General features: G+C 40.5%; 1 protein-coding gene across 1 annotated transcript in view; it reads right to left on the minus strand.

The window, feature by feature from the left end:
- The window catches only part of cacna1ha (calcium channel, voltage-dependent, T type, alpha 1H subunit a), a 257,588-nt gene extending 241,578 nt beyond the window's left edge, over positions 1-16,010 (minus strand). Inside the window, exons 1-3 of the mRNA XM_052022258.1 lie at positions 15,897-16,010; positions 15,472-15,605; positions 8,408-8,505 (exon numbers count right to left, since the gene is read on the minus strand). Of these exons, the coding sequence (XP_051878218.1) occupies positions 8,408-8,505; positions 15,472-15,605; positions 15,897-15,989 (325 nt within the window). The 5' untranslated portion in view covers positions 15,990-16,010. The remainder of the gene's footprint in view (positions 1-8,407; positions 8,506-15,471; positions 15,606-15,896) is intronic.
- Between the last annotated feature and the right edge of the window lie 1,764 nt (positions 16,011-17,774).

Consider the following 17,774-nt stretch of genomic DNA (forward strand, 5'->3'; position numbering starts at 1 on the left):
GCTTTACTGCCTGTGCCACCATAATGTTATTATTCAGTGGCCTGCAGACATCTCCCACCAGTGATTCCCCCCCCTCCACTTACTATTCCTAATCTCTCCCCAGATGGACTCAACATTCTGCTCCCTAGATCTTAAATCGTCTCTCACTGTCACCCTGATCTCATTCTTAAGAGAGCTACCCCACCTCCCTGCCTATCCTCCCCTATTACCTGATGCACTTGGATATTTAATTCCCACTCATCTCCAACCTGCAACCACTTTTCTGTCATGACCACTAAATCATACCTCTTTGTACTTATTTGTGCCACAAGTTCGCTGACCTTGTTTCAAATACTACGAGCATTCAGATAAAGTGCCCTTACACTCATTGTCCTTCTAGAATCCAGTAACCTTTGTGTCCTTAGCAGTTGACTTTTCTGTACTCCACTCTTATTTTTCTCTTTCATAACCTTTACTCTGGTTTCTGCTTTGCTTCCCTCTGTCTCTCTGCATGGATTCCCATCCCCCTGCCATATTAGTGTAAACCCTCCCCAACAGCACTAGCAAACAATCCCCCTAGGACATTGATCCCAGTCCTGCCCAGGTGTAGACCATCCAGTTTGTACTGAAACCACCTCCACAGAACCAGTTCCAATGCCCCAGGAATCTGAAACCCTCCCTCCTGCACCACTGCTCAAGCCACATATTCATCCTAACTATGCTGCTATTCCTTCTCTGACTGGCATGTGGCACAGGTAGTGATCCTGAGATTATTACCTTCAAGGCCCTACTTTTTAAATCCATCTCCTAGCTCCCTAAATTCAGCTTGTACCACCTCATCTGGCTTTTTTCCTATATCGTTGGTACCTACATGCACCATGACAGCTGGCTGTTCGCCCTCCCCTTCCAGAATCCCCTGCAGCCACTCTGAAACACCTGGGAGGCAACACACCAGCCTCCCCTCCATGGACTCTGTCTATACCTCTTGCTGCCTTGGCGAAGCAGCCAGCATAATCAAAGACCCCACCCACCCAGGTCATTCTCTCTTCTCCCCTCTCCCATCAGGCAGAAGGGACAGGAGCCTGAGGGCACATATCACCAGGCTCAAGGACAGCTTCTATCCCCCTGTGATAAGACTATTGAACAGTTCCCTTATATGATGAGAGGGACTCGATCTCACAATCTACCTTGTTATGACCTTGCACCTTATTGTCTACCTGCAATGCACTTTCCTGTAGCTGTGACACTACTCTGTATTCTGTTATTGTTTTTACCCTGTACTACCTTAAAATGCACATGGTGATGAGTTGATCTGTACGAACGGTATGCAAGACAAGTTTTTCACTGTACCTCAGTACAAGTTACAATAATAAACTAATACCAGCTAGGAGTCCCGTTTGCAGCCACAGAAGCTCCCGTCTATTCCCCTTACCATGGAACCCCCTACCACTATAGCTCTACCACTCTTTTTCCTGCCCTCCTGTGCAGCAGAGCCACTCACGGTGCCATGATCCTGGCTACTGATGCCTTCCCCTGATGAGCCATCTCACCCAACAGTATCCAAAGCAGTCCATCTGTTTTGGAGGGAGATGACCACAGGGGACTCCTGCACTACCTTCCTCAGCATTGTGGATTCTCAGCATTGTGGATGCTCCAAAGTGAATCCATGCGCAGCTTCAGTACCATCATGCGGTCTGTCAGGAGCTACAGCTGGACATACTTCCTGCACACATCGTCATCAAGGACACTAGCAGCCTCCCCAAGTTTCCACATTGATCAGGAGGAGCATGGCAGGGATCTTAGCTCACCTGCCATGACTGAAAAGGTTTGAGGGAAAATAAAGAACCAGAAAAAATGAATAAGAACCTCACCTCACTTTATCTTAGTGTTGCTTGCCCTCCTCACTGAAGCCTGGTAGTCACTCTCAAAATGGCTGGTCCACTTGACTAACTTTTTATTAGCTGCTGGTACTTAGCTTATTAGCCAATCACCTATTAACTAGCAATTAGCTGTCTTACCTTTTAAATTCCCACAAGTGAAACTCATAAGCAAGCAAGGAGACTCTTCTTTTCAATTCTCCTGCTCTTGCTCCAAGTTGCCAACTCATTAGCCTCCACCTCTTCTCACCAAAGCCTCAGCTCCCCCACTCTAACACTGGCCCACTCGCACACTGGCCACTCCACTTGACCTTTACTTCTTTTTATTGGCTGCTTTTAATTGGCCAATGAGCCAACCAACTATTAACAACTTGCAAACGTGCCTCTTTTAGATTCCTGCAAAGTGAAACTCCCAGGCACAAGATAGACACTCACCTTTTTTCAAATCTCCCACTTCAAATCCCGACTCCTGCAAGGTGAAGTTCACAAGCGATGATTTGGAACACAAGAAAATAGGAGCAGGAGTAGGCCACTCGGTCCATCAAGCCTGCCCCACCATTCAATATGTTCATAGCTGATCTGCTCAAGCCTCAACTCCTCCTCTACATAGCCCTAGGTTCCCCAATCTTTCAAAAAGAATCTACTTATGGTACTACTTCATGACAAGTAAGGAGTTCTGCTCAACATTTCTCCATAAATAGAGACCACTTTAAAAATATTAAGCCTGTCATATATCCCATGACCAAGTAATATGCTTCAATCATAATAGCTGCCTCTCCCCTACCATTGACCCAAGTATGAGCCAGACTGAACCATCCAGCTCATGCTAGTCTAATCATTATCCTCATGCTGATGGACCAGAACTTAATTTTACCAAGGAGCGTAAACGCTCTGAGAAGAGAAAGCTATTATCACAGTCGACTGAACTAAGATGAAATCCAGCTCTTGAGTTGAATGTAATTCATCACTATATCATCCAGTAACCCTCAGTTCTTTGAGAAAACAAAAGCAAATGGTTATTTGATCACTTTGAACTACAGCCTACAAAGACAAGGAATCAGAGATCCTGTCTTTTACAGTCAAAACATAACAGAAGCAAACAAAATGTTCTAAACCTCATTATTTATAAATGATATATTTCACTGCCGTAGTGCACTATATGAAAAACTACAGACTGGAATGGTAACAGGACTACTCTTATTTGCTGTTAAATGATTAATTCCAGCCCTCCACACTGCCCTGCATCTGACCCAATGTTTACACAAGGAAAAAGTTAGCAGACTCAATCTTATTCAGCAAAAAATCACTACCTGACTCAGTAGGAAAAAAGGACCTTAGTATTATACTGTGTGAAAGAGTACAAAACCTGCCCATTTACCTGACAGGACACCTCATCTTTCCAGAATAAAATGTTCTAAAACTGGTCTTAATTTGCTTCTTCAAGAAATACTTATACATTATTTTAACTAATTCCTTTGAGATGAGCTGACATTTATAGGGATGAATTACTTTTTTTGCAATGGAGATTCTTCAAGGGCAGTTACTCTCCAAATGCTGTCAGGAATATAGTTTCAAACAATTCAAGTTATGCACTAAATAAGAACCTGAAGATCCCAAGGGCTTCTTCCTGATGCCTGTGCAAGGGTATAAATGTTCTCTATCACTGACTGGAAGAAGGTACATGAGTTGGTACAGCGGGGGGGGGGGAGGGGAGAGAAACAGTGGGCTTTCTTGGAAGATTTCTCTGGGAGCCTTCTGATAAACACCCTCGGCAATTGATCTGGGGTGAAAGGGGGTTGATGATTGGTGGGGGGCGGGGGGTATATTGAGTTGGGACCCCCTCAAAGTATGGTTCTATGAACTCTTTAAATTAGGATCAATTTGCAATCTCCTTGCCTGCTATTAAATAGCAGTCCTTTCAGAGTCCAGATCTACCAACATTAGCACAATCTAGTAAATTTAATAGAATAACTTCCTACTGAATTTTTTTTTACAAATTAATGGAAATTAATTAAAAAAAAGACTGATGGACGCCAAACTAAGCCAATTTTGAAATTCTCTGCACAACTTGGGGGGAAAAAAAAGATTTGTTCTAACTTTAATTTCATAGTCTTGATAGGGTGTTAAAAAAACCATATTGCAAAATTGTTGGACAGCCATTATATGAGGCTTCTTGCTGTAATAACAGCAGGAACAAGATTAAATTAAACCTGCATTTTGCTGGATATTTGGAATCCTTTATAAACAGGAGATCTCTATTTCTAATGCTTAAATTCCAAGGGAACCTGAGGCAGACTGCTCAGCTCCAAAATCCTTAAGAAGAATAGTTTTGCAAATGGAGTCCTCTTGCTGGGATTTGGGTAAATTAGCATAAAGCTAAGCCACTGATTGAACAAAACTTACAAAAACATTTAAGGGAATTGATAAGTTAACATTAAGACAATCACCCGTGTTGAAATAGGCCACATTCCACGGGATTCATTTAACTTTCAAGTGCAAAGGAAAGACTGAAGGCCCAATCTTAATTCCTTGGAAGTTTTGGGCAAGTGAGAAGCCATGTGGGAGGATCGTCAACCAGAAGCAAGGCCTGTGTATTTTCCCTCCTGCATCTTATCTGGTTCCCAGCGGCCTAACTACCTTCTTGTATCCAAGGAGATGTACGAAGATGTGGAAAATTATGCAGCTAGGATTCCATCCATTGACAAGAGGAGGGGTCATGGGATTGACTAGCAGACCATTCTACAGGCATCATGCACATCGGTTGGAGTAACAATTGTGAAGGGAGCTATCTTTGTGACTTAGAGTCAGAGCGTCATACAGCAGGGAAACAGGCCCTTCGGCCCAACTCATCTATGCCGTCTAAGATGCCCATCTAAACCAGACTGATCTGCCCGCATATCCTTCTAAACCTTTCCTATCCATGTACCTGTCCAAATGTCTTTTTGTAATCAGAAGGAACACTCCTTCTGACCACCTCAATAAAATTAAGTTGTATTTTGTTTTAAATTAAATACACAATTTAAGGTTTAATTTCTGGCCCTGTACCTCATCCTTCCTGCCTTCATCTGGCAGAGAGATATGATAATGAACCATTGTGAATACAGGAGCAGGTCTGGACATTTGAGTGTGACAGTTTAAGTAAAATTAGATGCATTATAAAACCATGCATAACACAATTATTCCTGAATTTCCTACATCATTTCCACTGGAAAATTCATTTAAGCTGTAAATTATCACGTTGTAGGGTGCAAATTAACAGGAAGTTCCAGTGTTGAATTGCAATTTTGCTGAAAGCTCACATCAAAATTAATACGTTTTATGTTGAAGACCATAATTTTTGTTAATGTATGAACCATATCAACAGCATCCAAAGCTGATCGTCCATTAAACCTCACAAACCCATTGCTGCATTTCCTTTCATTAAAGATTGATTTCTGAAAAATTGTAAGGAAATGAGATTGTAATCCCTGAAATCGATTACTGAATAACAGTTTTCCATCACAGAACTGTGGTAAAGTTAATTACTTTAAAAAGGTAGTGAAAGAGACTTGTAGAACTTCAATCAGATTTCTGAACACTCTGGAATGGTAAGAAATTACATCCAGAATAGAATTTATATACTTTGAACCAAAAGGTCACATTCTAGTTACAGATCTTTTAATTTAAATTCTGCTGTTAAAGTTAGTGAGATCAATTGACATTGGATTGTCAGATATATTGGTTTTCAATTCTATGCAATGATCTGCCGCAAAACTGCCTGGAGAATTCATATTTCCTATGTTATAGAGATATATTAATTTTTTACGTATATGTAAATTTACTAAAATAAGCAAACTAGTATGCATAATGTATATTTACTAAAAGATCCACTTTATTCTAGCCCCATTCCACTGTTTTTTTGATACTAAGACCAACCTGCAAAGACATATTCACCTAACCAATACGCTGCTTTTATGATTTTACATGCACTACCAAGACATGTAATGAAAGCACTCACTGTTAAAGTCTCCAGTCTTTAGTTTATTCCTTTGTCCTCTATTGCATTGTTAAGTTCCCAGTTAAATGTAATTTAACCATGATCTGCACTACTTAACTGCACATGTCACTGCAAATGCAGAGCCCATTTTAGTTATCATAATTAATGTTCAAAGGGATAACATAATTACCAGTGTTTCCAGGAACAAAGAAAATCACATACAATTTTCACTATTAACATAAGAAACTGACAAAATAGATAGCAGTGAAACATCATGACCGCATCATATTTTCATTAAGTTCTAAATTGGTTTTCAAAATCACTTCAAAGAAAACAAAATAATTCTTTGCATCTGTTTCTTGCAGTGTTTCACTTAACACTCCAATATTATGTTCAACATAACAATAATACCTGGATACGTGCTCTTTAAAATGTACCAAATGCAGTAATGAGACAGAGGTAGTTCCCACAGCGTTAATGTTTTAAGAGGCTGAAGAGTGGTTGATTGGACATCCTCACAGTGAGGAAGAGGAACACAACAGGAAGAGAAGACACATCCTCAAGCCCATCACCATGAAAGTACAAACTAGTAATTCACATTCTCCTGTTGTTTTTAACATCTGCATCATAAAAGCATTAAAATTACATAGGATTACATCAGGTATATGACAAAACCAGTTCATGCAAGTATTTGAGCATCCTCCCATTTTCCCTCATCTAAAATCTGTCAGTGTAATCCTCTGCTCCTTCTCCCTTGTATGCTGTCTAGCTTCCTCTTAAACATATCTACACTATTTGCCACAACTACCTCCCTGTGGTAGTGACCACCACAGTTTCACCAGTCTTTGGCTAAAGTAGTTTCTACCAAGTTCCCTGCTGGATTTTTTTTTGGGGAGTCTGGCTTCTAGCTGTACATCAATTTAAATATCTCATTTTTTCTTACAACTTTTTGGACAGACACATGAATAGGAAAGGTTTAAAGGGATACAGGCTAAATAGGACTAGCTCAGGTAGGCAATTTGGTTGGCATGGAGGAATTGGGCTGAGGGGCCTGTTTCCACGCTGTATAACTATGACTCTACAGCTCTAACTTAGAAGCTGCAGTTCAAGTAGTTTCTTATGTTTAAGAACAGCAGCTTCAATACTAGAACGGTTATTGCAACAACTTTAATTTCTGTCACAAATTTTGCAAATCCTCATGAAATTAGGGGAAATAACTTGGCATCGTCAGAATTCTGATCACAACATCTCATCTGGGAACAACAAATAATATGGAGAGACAAAACTGGAAGAAAATGCAACTAGAAGGAACTATACAGAGTTTATTCTATTTATCTTTAGAACTGTTAACAACAATACAATTAGGATTAAGGTTCTTGTCTAGTTGTAGCCTTTATTGAGGTGCTATTAATAAACTGACACACGAACTTAATTCAATACAGTAAAATTGTTAAACCCTTCTTTGCTATTCTGCATGGATAATTTGGCAACAGTGCAGAATTCATTTTTGAAATCTGTGCCTTTTAAGTTAACAGAGCAAAGTTAAGCACTGGATCTGCTAAAAAAAAAAGGCTACAGAACCTTTCCAGCCCACACCGCCGTAATTCTGGCAGAATCCCTATCCCCGGACAAGGAAGGTCACGACTATCACAACAATTTTGGGAATGTAACCCCCAAAACTCTGCAAGGTTTGGTGGCTCAGCATGGGAAGTCATTTATGGGTGAATTCCAACTTTTTTCCCATGATGGCAGAGCCAGCATTTATCGCCCGTCCTAAATGTCCTTGAGAAGGTTGCAGGGAGCCACCTCCTTGACTTGCTGCAGTCCCGCTGGTGAAAGTGCTCCCACAGTGCTGCTGAGTTGGGAGCTTCCTGCATCCAGTCCCAGTGATAATGAAGGAAAGATAATATATTTCCAAGACAATATGGTGTGGGACTTGAAACTCTTGTCCTTCTTAGGGGTAAAGGTTGCAGAAATGGGAGGTGCTATCAGAGTGGCCACGTTGAGTCACTGCACTGCAGTTTGTAGATATCACATATTGCAGGCACTGTATGACAGTGGTGGAGGGAATTAATATCTAGGGTGGAGAATGGAGTATCAATTAAGTGGATGGTGCCAAGCTCCTTGAGAATCATTGGAGCTGCATTCATCCAGGTGGATGGAGAGCATTCGGTCGCTCTCCTGACTTGTGCCCTGTGGATTGTGGAAATACCTTGAGAGGCCAGGAAGTGAGTCCCTTACCCAACTCAGGATCCGTTCATGTAGCTATAGTATTTACGTGACCGGTCCAGGCGAGTTTCTGGTCCATGGTGACCCTGAGGATGTCAAGGACTCAGAGATGGAAATGCCATTGAATGTCAAGGTTAGGTAGTTAGGCCCTCCCTTGTTGGAGATAGCCAGCATCAAAGATTGCCAAGTGTTCTCTTTATTCCTCATAATAAAACTTAACCATGCCTTGAGAGTTACACGTGAACAAAACTTTGCAATAAAGTCAACAGCGGGTCTAGTGTCAACCAGAACCCAGGCAGAAATAATTTATGTCAATCTTGAAAGTAAAAGGAGATCCTAAACTTACTAGGAACTCTGTTAATGGCTCTTAATGGCCTGAGGACTCGGACAGTTCGTATTGCTGAGAGACTCACATTGTGTCCATCCAGTGAATATTCCAGCATCCTACAACCAAGAAAACATATGTATGAGTATCATTAAACCAGTGCTGTAAGTTATGTTGTGGAGAAATAATTAGATTTTCCTTTTAACATGTTTCTCTGTAGCTATAATTGCCCATTAACATGATCAGGAACAAAGTGTATCCAATATATCAAGGTTCATTTTCCGGCATTGAGTCCCCAGATTGGGCCTTCTCTGCCAAGATCACAAGCAACAGTCAAAGCATGTTTGTTTGTATGATAGCATATATCTGTTCCCTTAACAGTGTAATAACTACTCCAAACATGGCCTGGTAACATTTTAGGTACTTATAGCAATTACATCAGCTGAAGCAAACAAAGAGAGCAAAATTATTTTCTTCTAATTTCAAATTCAATTTTTCTGTTCAACAAAAATCAAAGGGGCCTTGAATGTGTAATACAAGCAGTTCAATCGGTAAGTGAGATGCTTTAGTCTCTGACAGTTGAAACAAGAGAATAAATGAACCACTTATCATGGACAAGGGCATGATACAAAGTACGTATTGCAGCATTTTACACACTGTTGACAAAACATTTCATTGCATTCATTGGAGCAGTGTGGATTCACAATCCTACTTACAATGACACAGAAAGAAGCCATTTGGCCCATTGGATCTGTCCTGGTTTGCCAGGAAGCAATCCCATTTGTCCTATTTTCCCCTCTCCTTAATCCTACACTTTATTATCTCTCCCACATGCCCATCAACACCTCTTCGATTCTTTTGCCATTAATCTACACTAAGGAGTAATTTACAATGGACAATTAGCCTACCAGCCTGTCATTGGGATGGGGGAAGCAAACTAAAAGCACCCACAGGATACACGGAGAGAATGAGCAAACTTCACACAGACACCACCCAAGGTCGGGATCAAACCCAGGTCCCCGGAGCTTGAGGCCACGGCAGCACCTCCCTGTATCCGAGCCTGTAGCTGTCCTGGTGTCAAATGTGGTATTGTTCTACAAGTGTCCTCTTTGTCTACTTTTTGTAAAAATCCACAGTTAATTTGCAAATCAAGACCAATCTAAGTGTGATTGATTGATAGCCCAGGCTATTATTATAACTTGGAAACATAAACTGCAACTGTATATTCGAACTGAGTCACTAACACCACACCTAAATGTTTGTCAGGTTAAACTGTGCTAAATATTCGTCTTGGGTCATGCAAGGAAGAAGGGCGATGAAACAACTGTGGAGGGACGGATGACAACTTAAGCACTTCAATATGTTTAATTGTAGGGAAAAATTATACAAAGCATGGTTTGCAGCAGGGATGCATTTAAATGCTACTTAAGGAGCTGTGAAGAGCAAAGAGAATTGCCTTTTTTATACTTTTGCATTTGTTGGTATGTTAGTTATCTTGCCTTTTGCACCAAAATAAAGTTTTGTTTAGAAGGACAGATACTTGAGGAGGAAATTAAAGAAAAAACTTCAATAACTCAAAATAAATGGGTTAATGTCCTCCCACTAAAATGCCAGACAGAGGAATGTCAAACAAAAATGTTAATCGCTTTTTTCTGCTATTATTGTCAACATGTAATTTATTGTCTGTTGCCTTTTTGAACCTTCCACGGAAAATAAAAGTCATTGGTTAAAAAGGGTGAAGAGCACAACATGTGACTTGCAAGAATTTTTATTCATGTGTTCATGGGATGTGGTATTGTTAATGTTTGTTGTCCTTCCCTAAGTGTCTTCTGAACCAATTCAGAGGGCAGTTAACAGCTGATATTGGGGTTTTTGTTATCAAGGCTGGACCGAGTAAGAATGGTGAATCCCCTTGTCAGATATTAGGGAACTGATTTAGTTCTAAAGACAATCTGGTGGATTTTTGGTTATCAATGGCGATACTGGCCTTTCACTCCAAATGTACTTAATTATTTGAATTTAAGTTCCCTAGCTGTGCAATTCAACTCGTATCCCTAAGTTAAAAGCTGTGGTGTCAGGATACTAATCCAATACTACCTCACCACACCACAAAGAACTGACTATTATGCTACCTTAGACAACTGGTCCCAGAGGGTTTACAACTATAATCGAGATTTCCACTCTGATTATAGTCGTAAACCCTCATTAGCAAGTATGGGTGTTGATTGCTGTACTACAAGGGGATAAAGTTGCCCAACAGAGTTCAGAGGGAACTGGTGAAGCGGAACTCTGATTTCCTGAAAGTTCTGCGCAGGGAGAAACAAAACTAAGGTGCAATGTGAGGCTACATGATAGCAGGTGCGATGGCATTGAGCTGGATCATTCTATCAGTGTAATTTCCACTAGTGGGACAGTCACAAACAAGGGAACATAGCTTCAAAATAAGAGTCAGTCATTTAAAACTGGGGTGCAGAGAAATTTCTTCTCTCAGAGGGTAGTGAATTCTCTGCTCCTGAGGGAGTGGAAGCCAGATCATTAGATATATTTAAGATGGGAATGAGTAAGTATGTGAAAGATCGAGGAAGTGAGGGCTATGAGGAACTGGCACAGAAGAGGAGTTGAGGCCAGCAGAGATCAGCCATGATCATATCAAATGGCAGGGCAGGCTTGAGGGGCCGAATGGCCTACTCCTATTTTCTTGTGTTGTTGTGTTCTGGACTTCCACAGCTGTTACAGAACATGCTGGAGATAGGGTGATGGTGCATATAATGTCCCACTCTAATTCCTGGACTCACCAGCTCCACACCAACCAAAACTGGTGAATCTGGGGCACCTCATGCATTTGAATGAGGTTGCTGACCTAGATGGAAAGCATAGTAAAAGTAAGCTTCTTTCCTACATTATTTTAATTAATAATAATTTTAATGAATTTACCCGAGGTGAATGTTTTGGCTTTTTTGATAAATTTTAAAAGTAACATTTGGAGCACTTCTTTCTTCAAAGATCTGCACTATAATTCCATTAATGTGATGTGGCTCCATTACCACGATGCCCTCAGCCCCCAGCAGACGGTCGGGGGGGGGGGGGGGGGTGGTGGCGGGGGGTGGTGCTCAAGTACTTACAGACTGGTGCTCAAGTACTTACAGGCACATAAACAGACAGTCTGAACAGAGTTCCCCAACGTCCACCCACATTCTCTCCAGTTCATCTGTTCCAGAGCTATAATTTGTCCCACACATCCGCAGTGCTGGACTGCTGATCCTCTTGCAGAATCTATTGCTGCCTCCTTAACACTACCTTTGTCAGAGGATTTTTTTTGCAATAGTCTGGATCCCATCATGATGAGCAGTTCTCCTCTCCCATTCTGATTGGCTCCAGCAGCTTACAGTGATCTGATTACAAGTTGTCAACAGGAACCAATCGCAGTGGGAAGAGCTTAATAGTCTTGAAGAATGTTGACGAGGGAACAAGTCACAAAGCCAACACTGGTCGCAGATCTGTTGCCCAACAAGATGCAGTTTAAGGCAAATGAATTAGAATTGTGGTCTCCTAAAAAGGATCTCTGCAGGGAGAAACAAAACTGTTTTCTGCTTCATGTGGGACATGAGGCCCTGTTATGGTAAATGAGGTGAGACAGCTACAAGAAAATTGATATAATTTAAATGCTTTTTAAGGAGTCAAATAGATGGCTGGGATATTTCAGTGAATTTGCATCAGTGCAAACGGAGGATCCTATCTTGCCAACCTTGCTGTCTTTTTTGTTTGAAGTTACATTGAACGTGGAGTTTGTGAATGTTTGATCCAGTTTCAACTTAAATAGGCAAAAGTAGTGGGATTAAAAATAACACCCAGGAGTGGATACGAAATTAGTTAAAGGGAACTTGTTTACAAATTATTTTGGAATAACATGCCTCACAATATTGTTATTTCATTTCAAAAGAAGTTTAAGTCTGTAGTCCACTCTGTATGGATACATTATGTTATTGGGTTGTCTACTTTTATTAATGTTATTGGATTGTATAGAACTTACAAAAAGAAGTTAATGGATTAAGTGACTGGGCAGAGTTGTGACAAATGGATTCTAATGTAGGCAAATATTGAGTTAATGTCTATAGACCTATTACCCAGGGAAAATCAATGTCTGTTGAAATGTATCCCAGTGAGAGTCAGTGTGTGTGGGACACAACCTTGGGAAGAGTCACTGTGTGTATATCTGTCTCCTGCTCTGTATAGTTATGTGGGATTTTAATGTTCTTAGTGTGCTCCCTGTGCTCATCTGTGCCCCAGTTATACCAGGGTCACTGGGATGCAGTATTACTCCCCAGCAGAAAGTAATAGACTGAAATATCCCAGCCATTTACTTGATATAATTTAAATGCTTTTTAAGGAGTCAACTTTCTTGTAGCTGTCTCACCTCATTTACCATAATAGGGCCTCATGTCCCACATGAAGCAGAAAACAGTTTTGTTTCCCCCTGCAGACATCCTTTTTAGGAGACCACAATTCTAATTCATTTGCCTTAAACTGCATCTTGTTGGGCAACAGATCTGCGACCAGCATTGGCTTTGTGACTTGTTCCCTCGTCAACATTCTTCAAGACTATTAAGCTCTTCACACTGTCATTGGTTCCTGTTGACAACTTGCAATCAGATCACTGTAAGCTGCTGGAGCCAATCAGAATGGGAGAGAACTGCTCATCATGATGGGATCCAGACTATTGCAAAAAATCCCTCTGACAAAGGTAGTGTTAAGGAGGCAGCGATAGATTCTGCAAGAGGATCAGCAGTCCAGCACTGCGGATGTGTGGTACAAATTATAGCTCTGGAACAGATGAACTGGAGAGAATGTGGGTGGACGTTGGGGAACTCTGTTCAGACTGTCTGTTTATGTGCCTGTAAGTACTTGAGCACCAGTTAGGTACCTGTCTGCTGGGGGCGAGGGCATCGTGATAATGAAGTCATGACACGTTAATGGAATTATAGTGCAGATCTTTGAAGAAAGGCGGCCTCCAAATGTTACCTTCACTTATAATGCAACTAACTATGCTGCTGCTGCAAAAGGCATTTATACCCTGGGTATGTACGCCTAAGGCAATAAACTTGAACTTGAGGTACTAAATTTTCCCCCTAATGCCCACAATATAATCAAGGCTGTGTGTAATTGGAAGCATCTTAGAAGGGTCTCAGAGACTGGTGGTGGCACTTTCATTAATACCTTGGGTTCAGAAATGCAAGGCAAGCTAGTAGTATTCATAAGACTAAAATGCAAATCTTTCAGAGACTAAGAAAAGATCTGGGTGATCCAACTACTCCAAGAACAACAGGGACGTGGCTGAGAAATATTGAAAGAGATTTGGTTATTTAAACCATTTAACTTGCCAAGGCAAGGACAAAGCTGAATTCAAAGTTGAAGTTACCTACAAAATATTTACAAAATACCTATTTGGAGCCAAATTTAACTTCAGGGTTTAATCTTGCTCAAGTCCCAATAATACTCAATTTACTAACCTCTTTTGCATGTGTACTCACAAGTCCAGCTCTCAACAAATTTGAAGATAAAACAGGCTTTAGCCAAGATTAAGGAAAAGTGCCCCCATAGATGCAGGAATAAATCTGCAGACAAGTGACTCTGCAACCCCCAGGATGGCTGTGGGTGCCCAGTCACAGTGGCAGTGCCCGAGATGCTCATGAAGATGGCTTTCCTCTGTGCCACTCTTTAATGCCAACCTGCCGGCCAGCGACATACCTGCCTGAGAATGAAAGTGTCAACAAGGCTCGAATCACTATCCCTGCACGTCAGCAAGATCCAGGTGATTTATCTTAGATGTTCTTGCAGACAGCACAGCCTTAACTTGATCTAAATTCTGAGATGATAAGATAAGCTAATCATTCCCCGTTATATTTGTCAGGAGTCAAAGGGATTGTTGGTGACATCTCAGCCAGTGTATAACCATGCCTCCTTTCATTAACCACCATGGGAAGCTTGGCAATTGGTGATTCAGCCCATCAACTTTATGATGGCAACACCGATTGCATCATGGTCTTGTACAGCAACTTGAATATGCAGGAATGCAAGAAGCTGCAGAGAGTAGTGGACTCAGCCCAATACATCACGGGCACATCCCTCCCCACCATCGGTAGTATCTACAGGATGCGCTGCCTCAAGGCGGCAACGTTTATCATCATAGATCCCCACCATCCAGACCATGCCATCATCTCGCAGCTACCATCGGCCAGGAAGTACAGAAGCCTGAAGTCCCACACCACAAGGTTTCAGGAACAACTAGTTCACTTCAACCATTTGGTTCTTGAACCAACCTGCACAATCCTAATCACTACCTCAGTATAGCAGCACTATGAACACCTTGTGCTACAATGGACTTTTTTTTGTTCTAATTGTGTTCTTTCTTGTATAATTTATGTTTCTAATTTATGTTTTTCTTGTGAATGTTGTGTATCTGATGCTATGTGCCTGTGATGCTACTGCTACTTGTATGCACAGTTGCAAGTTTTTCATTGCACCTGTGCATACATGTACTTGTGCATATGACAATAAGCACAATTTTTGACTTTGACAGCCTTCCACCATAGAAAATGGTCAAGTATTCACATCTCATTTTGGTGTGACTGGTTGCAATGTTCTTAGATGTGGACATCTACAACAAGAGCCTCCTTCTGTGCCATTATATCTGGTCTGGGGTACGCAACCTCCCTTTGCAGATGCCCAAGATGAGTGTCCCAGTAAGGAAGCACTCAGCAATTTTTGGGCATCCTGACCTGTGGGACAACCTCTCCCAAACCTCCTGCTCCTTCCTCCGCATGTTACAGTTCAGAGGATCCACATGAGCAAACATTTCTGGTTCCAATAAACAGAAATTGGGTGAAAACAAAATGACGACATTTGTCATTTATGTGTTTGTGAAAAACTAAATGCCAGTTAAAATGAAAATGGTTAAAAGGGCTTTTGCCAACTTGTTTAAAATCCATCAAGCTGTTAAAATTGTTCCAGTTTTGATTCAATTCACAATGAGATTCCATGAACAAGAAGTGCACAGATTTTTTTTTAGGGAAAAAGAAGTTACTAACCCTGCCATTACAATGAAGAAATCCAGACGATTCCATGTGTCTCCTAGGTAACACTTCTGCCCAAATATCCCAAGAGCCACCATCTTTGTGACCATTTCCACAGCAAAGAATGCAAAAATAAAGTCATCAAAGGCCTGATGGTTTAAAAAGAGTTTTAACACATTTAAATTCATGCATTCTCATCTCATGTAAATAAAAATCATTCTCCTCACATATTACATATTAAATTATTCTACAAAAACTATTGCAAAATGCAGAATTATGATCACTTCTACTTTTATAAACTTTGCCTCATCAAACCAAAACGCTTTATTGTCTTTTGCATTTACGAATTATCCAAGCATCATTTACGAACCTGTCTCTGGTTGAACTGCTAAGGCATGTTTTGAATTTTATTTTACAAAAGCAAAAATGGGACCTCTTACCTGAAGTATGGTACACCTTTCAGACTGACATTTCACATCTTCACAGGGCTGAAACATTCCCAATGTGACACAATTCAAAAGGATGACCAACATGCTGACATGCTCGAACCATGTAATACATTGAGTTAAGGACAATAACAAGTGGAAACTAGATTGAGAAACCCACAGCAAACTAATCCAAGGAAAAGAGATGACAAACGTATGACCTCAAACAACTATAAACTGGAAACTGAGAGAACAGAATTAACCCAGAGAAAGTAGGTAGCAGGAATGTTGACAGAATGATGTTAAATCTCTCCTCTGATGGCCCCAGTGGGTTAATTATAATTCTCTGAATTAAAAAGCCATACATTTTTTATTGTGATTAAGAAGAATCTCCAATTTAATTTGAGTCCCAAATATGAGCACTTGTGTCCAATGTATTCCAGTGAAACCTGCAGGTAGGAAATGCAAGCCTTTACCTCTCTGAAGTGCTCTTGCTCTACCTTGAGGCAGCAAGAATGAAGGAAAGAAAGAAAATGAGAGGATAAGAGAGTGTAGCTCAACTAACTGATCAGAAGGTTAGCTTTCCCAAGCTCCCTCAAGTTGAAGGACCTTTTAGGCATCACAGCATTCAAATGTAATTTCAGGATATCTTTACTCTCTACTGCCATTCCCATAACTACATCCCATGAATTGATTATTCCTTGCAAGATAAAGAATTTTCCAACATCAGTTCTAAATCTACAGTTACTAGTTTTTAACCAACATCACTTACCTTGCTGAAATGGTTTAGAATGAAGAAGCGCTTCTAGTCTACGTTTATCTCTGTAATTTGCTACTTTACTTACTTCTGTATCATCACCTTTCAGTCACTTTTTCTATATAGCTGCTGCCAATTGCTAATTTGGATTACTTAATTAAAGAACACCTTAACAACCATACTTATAGACATTTTAGATGTGTGAAAGTAACCATTTTTTGAAAGACTAATTGAGTAAGACTAATAGCCAAATCCTAGTCACCAGGTGTATGAAATTAGTAATTATTTTTCCCAACTGTCAGCAAACTGAAGGTGCATTATCAGCAGGCTTAAAATTTCAAAAGAGTGCTTTGAAAGACATTCACATGAAATCTTGTGCTTTGACCACTGTTTTAATACAGTTACTGAACTTTATAGAAGGTAAAAGCGATAACAGCTATGTAGGGAACTTGGTATTTTTGTGCTCACTTACAGAAAATTTCCTCATTCAAAAAATACAAATACATCACAGAAATTAAAACTTATCCTTTCAATTTTTAAAAAGGTTTGAAGAAAAACAACCAAGTTAAAAAGTGTGAAAAGGCATCTTAAAATATTCCATGAGTATAGTTGATGAACAGCTGTGCTGTATCCTTGAAAATTAGTAAAGTTGCACAATCCAAACTCACAGACTCTCTCCTCCAGGCAAAGTTATTAAAGACCAAACTAAAAACAGAAATTGCTGGAAACACTCAACAGTTCAGGCAGTGTATGTGGAGAGAAAGAGAACGGTTCTGATGAAGGGTCGTTGATCTGAATTGATTTTGATTTTTCTCTCCATGGATGCTACCTGACCTGCTAAGTCTTTGCATTTTCTGCTGTTATGTCAGATTTCCAGCCTCAGATTTTTGCTTATCAATGAATTCCACACCCAGAACGATGGCTCAAGTGTCCTTACAAAGTGTTTGATGCACAGGCATTTTCTATTGGTTAAAACCAAAATGGTAACTTTACCCTAACTCAGCAATTGTAATTAGAAGCGAGTCTGGCTTTAAACCTGGCCTGATTTTGCTCTCCGGTGAAGTCAGTGGAGATAAAAATTATGGAGTGAAGGCCTGGAAGGCATGTAAACCTAACCAATGATTTCTTTGCCACCT

Source organism: Pristis pectinata, chromosome 8, assembly GCF_009764475.1.
Source record: "Pristis pectinata isolate sPriPec2 chromosome 8, sPriPec2.1.pri, whole genome shotgun sequence".
NCBI lineage: Eukaryota > Metazoa > Chordata > Chondrichthyes > Rhinopristiformes > Pristidae > Pristis > Pristis pectinata.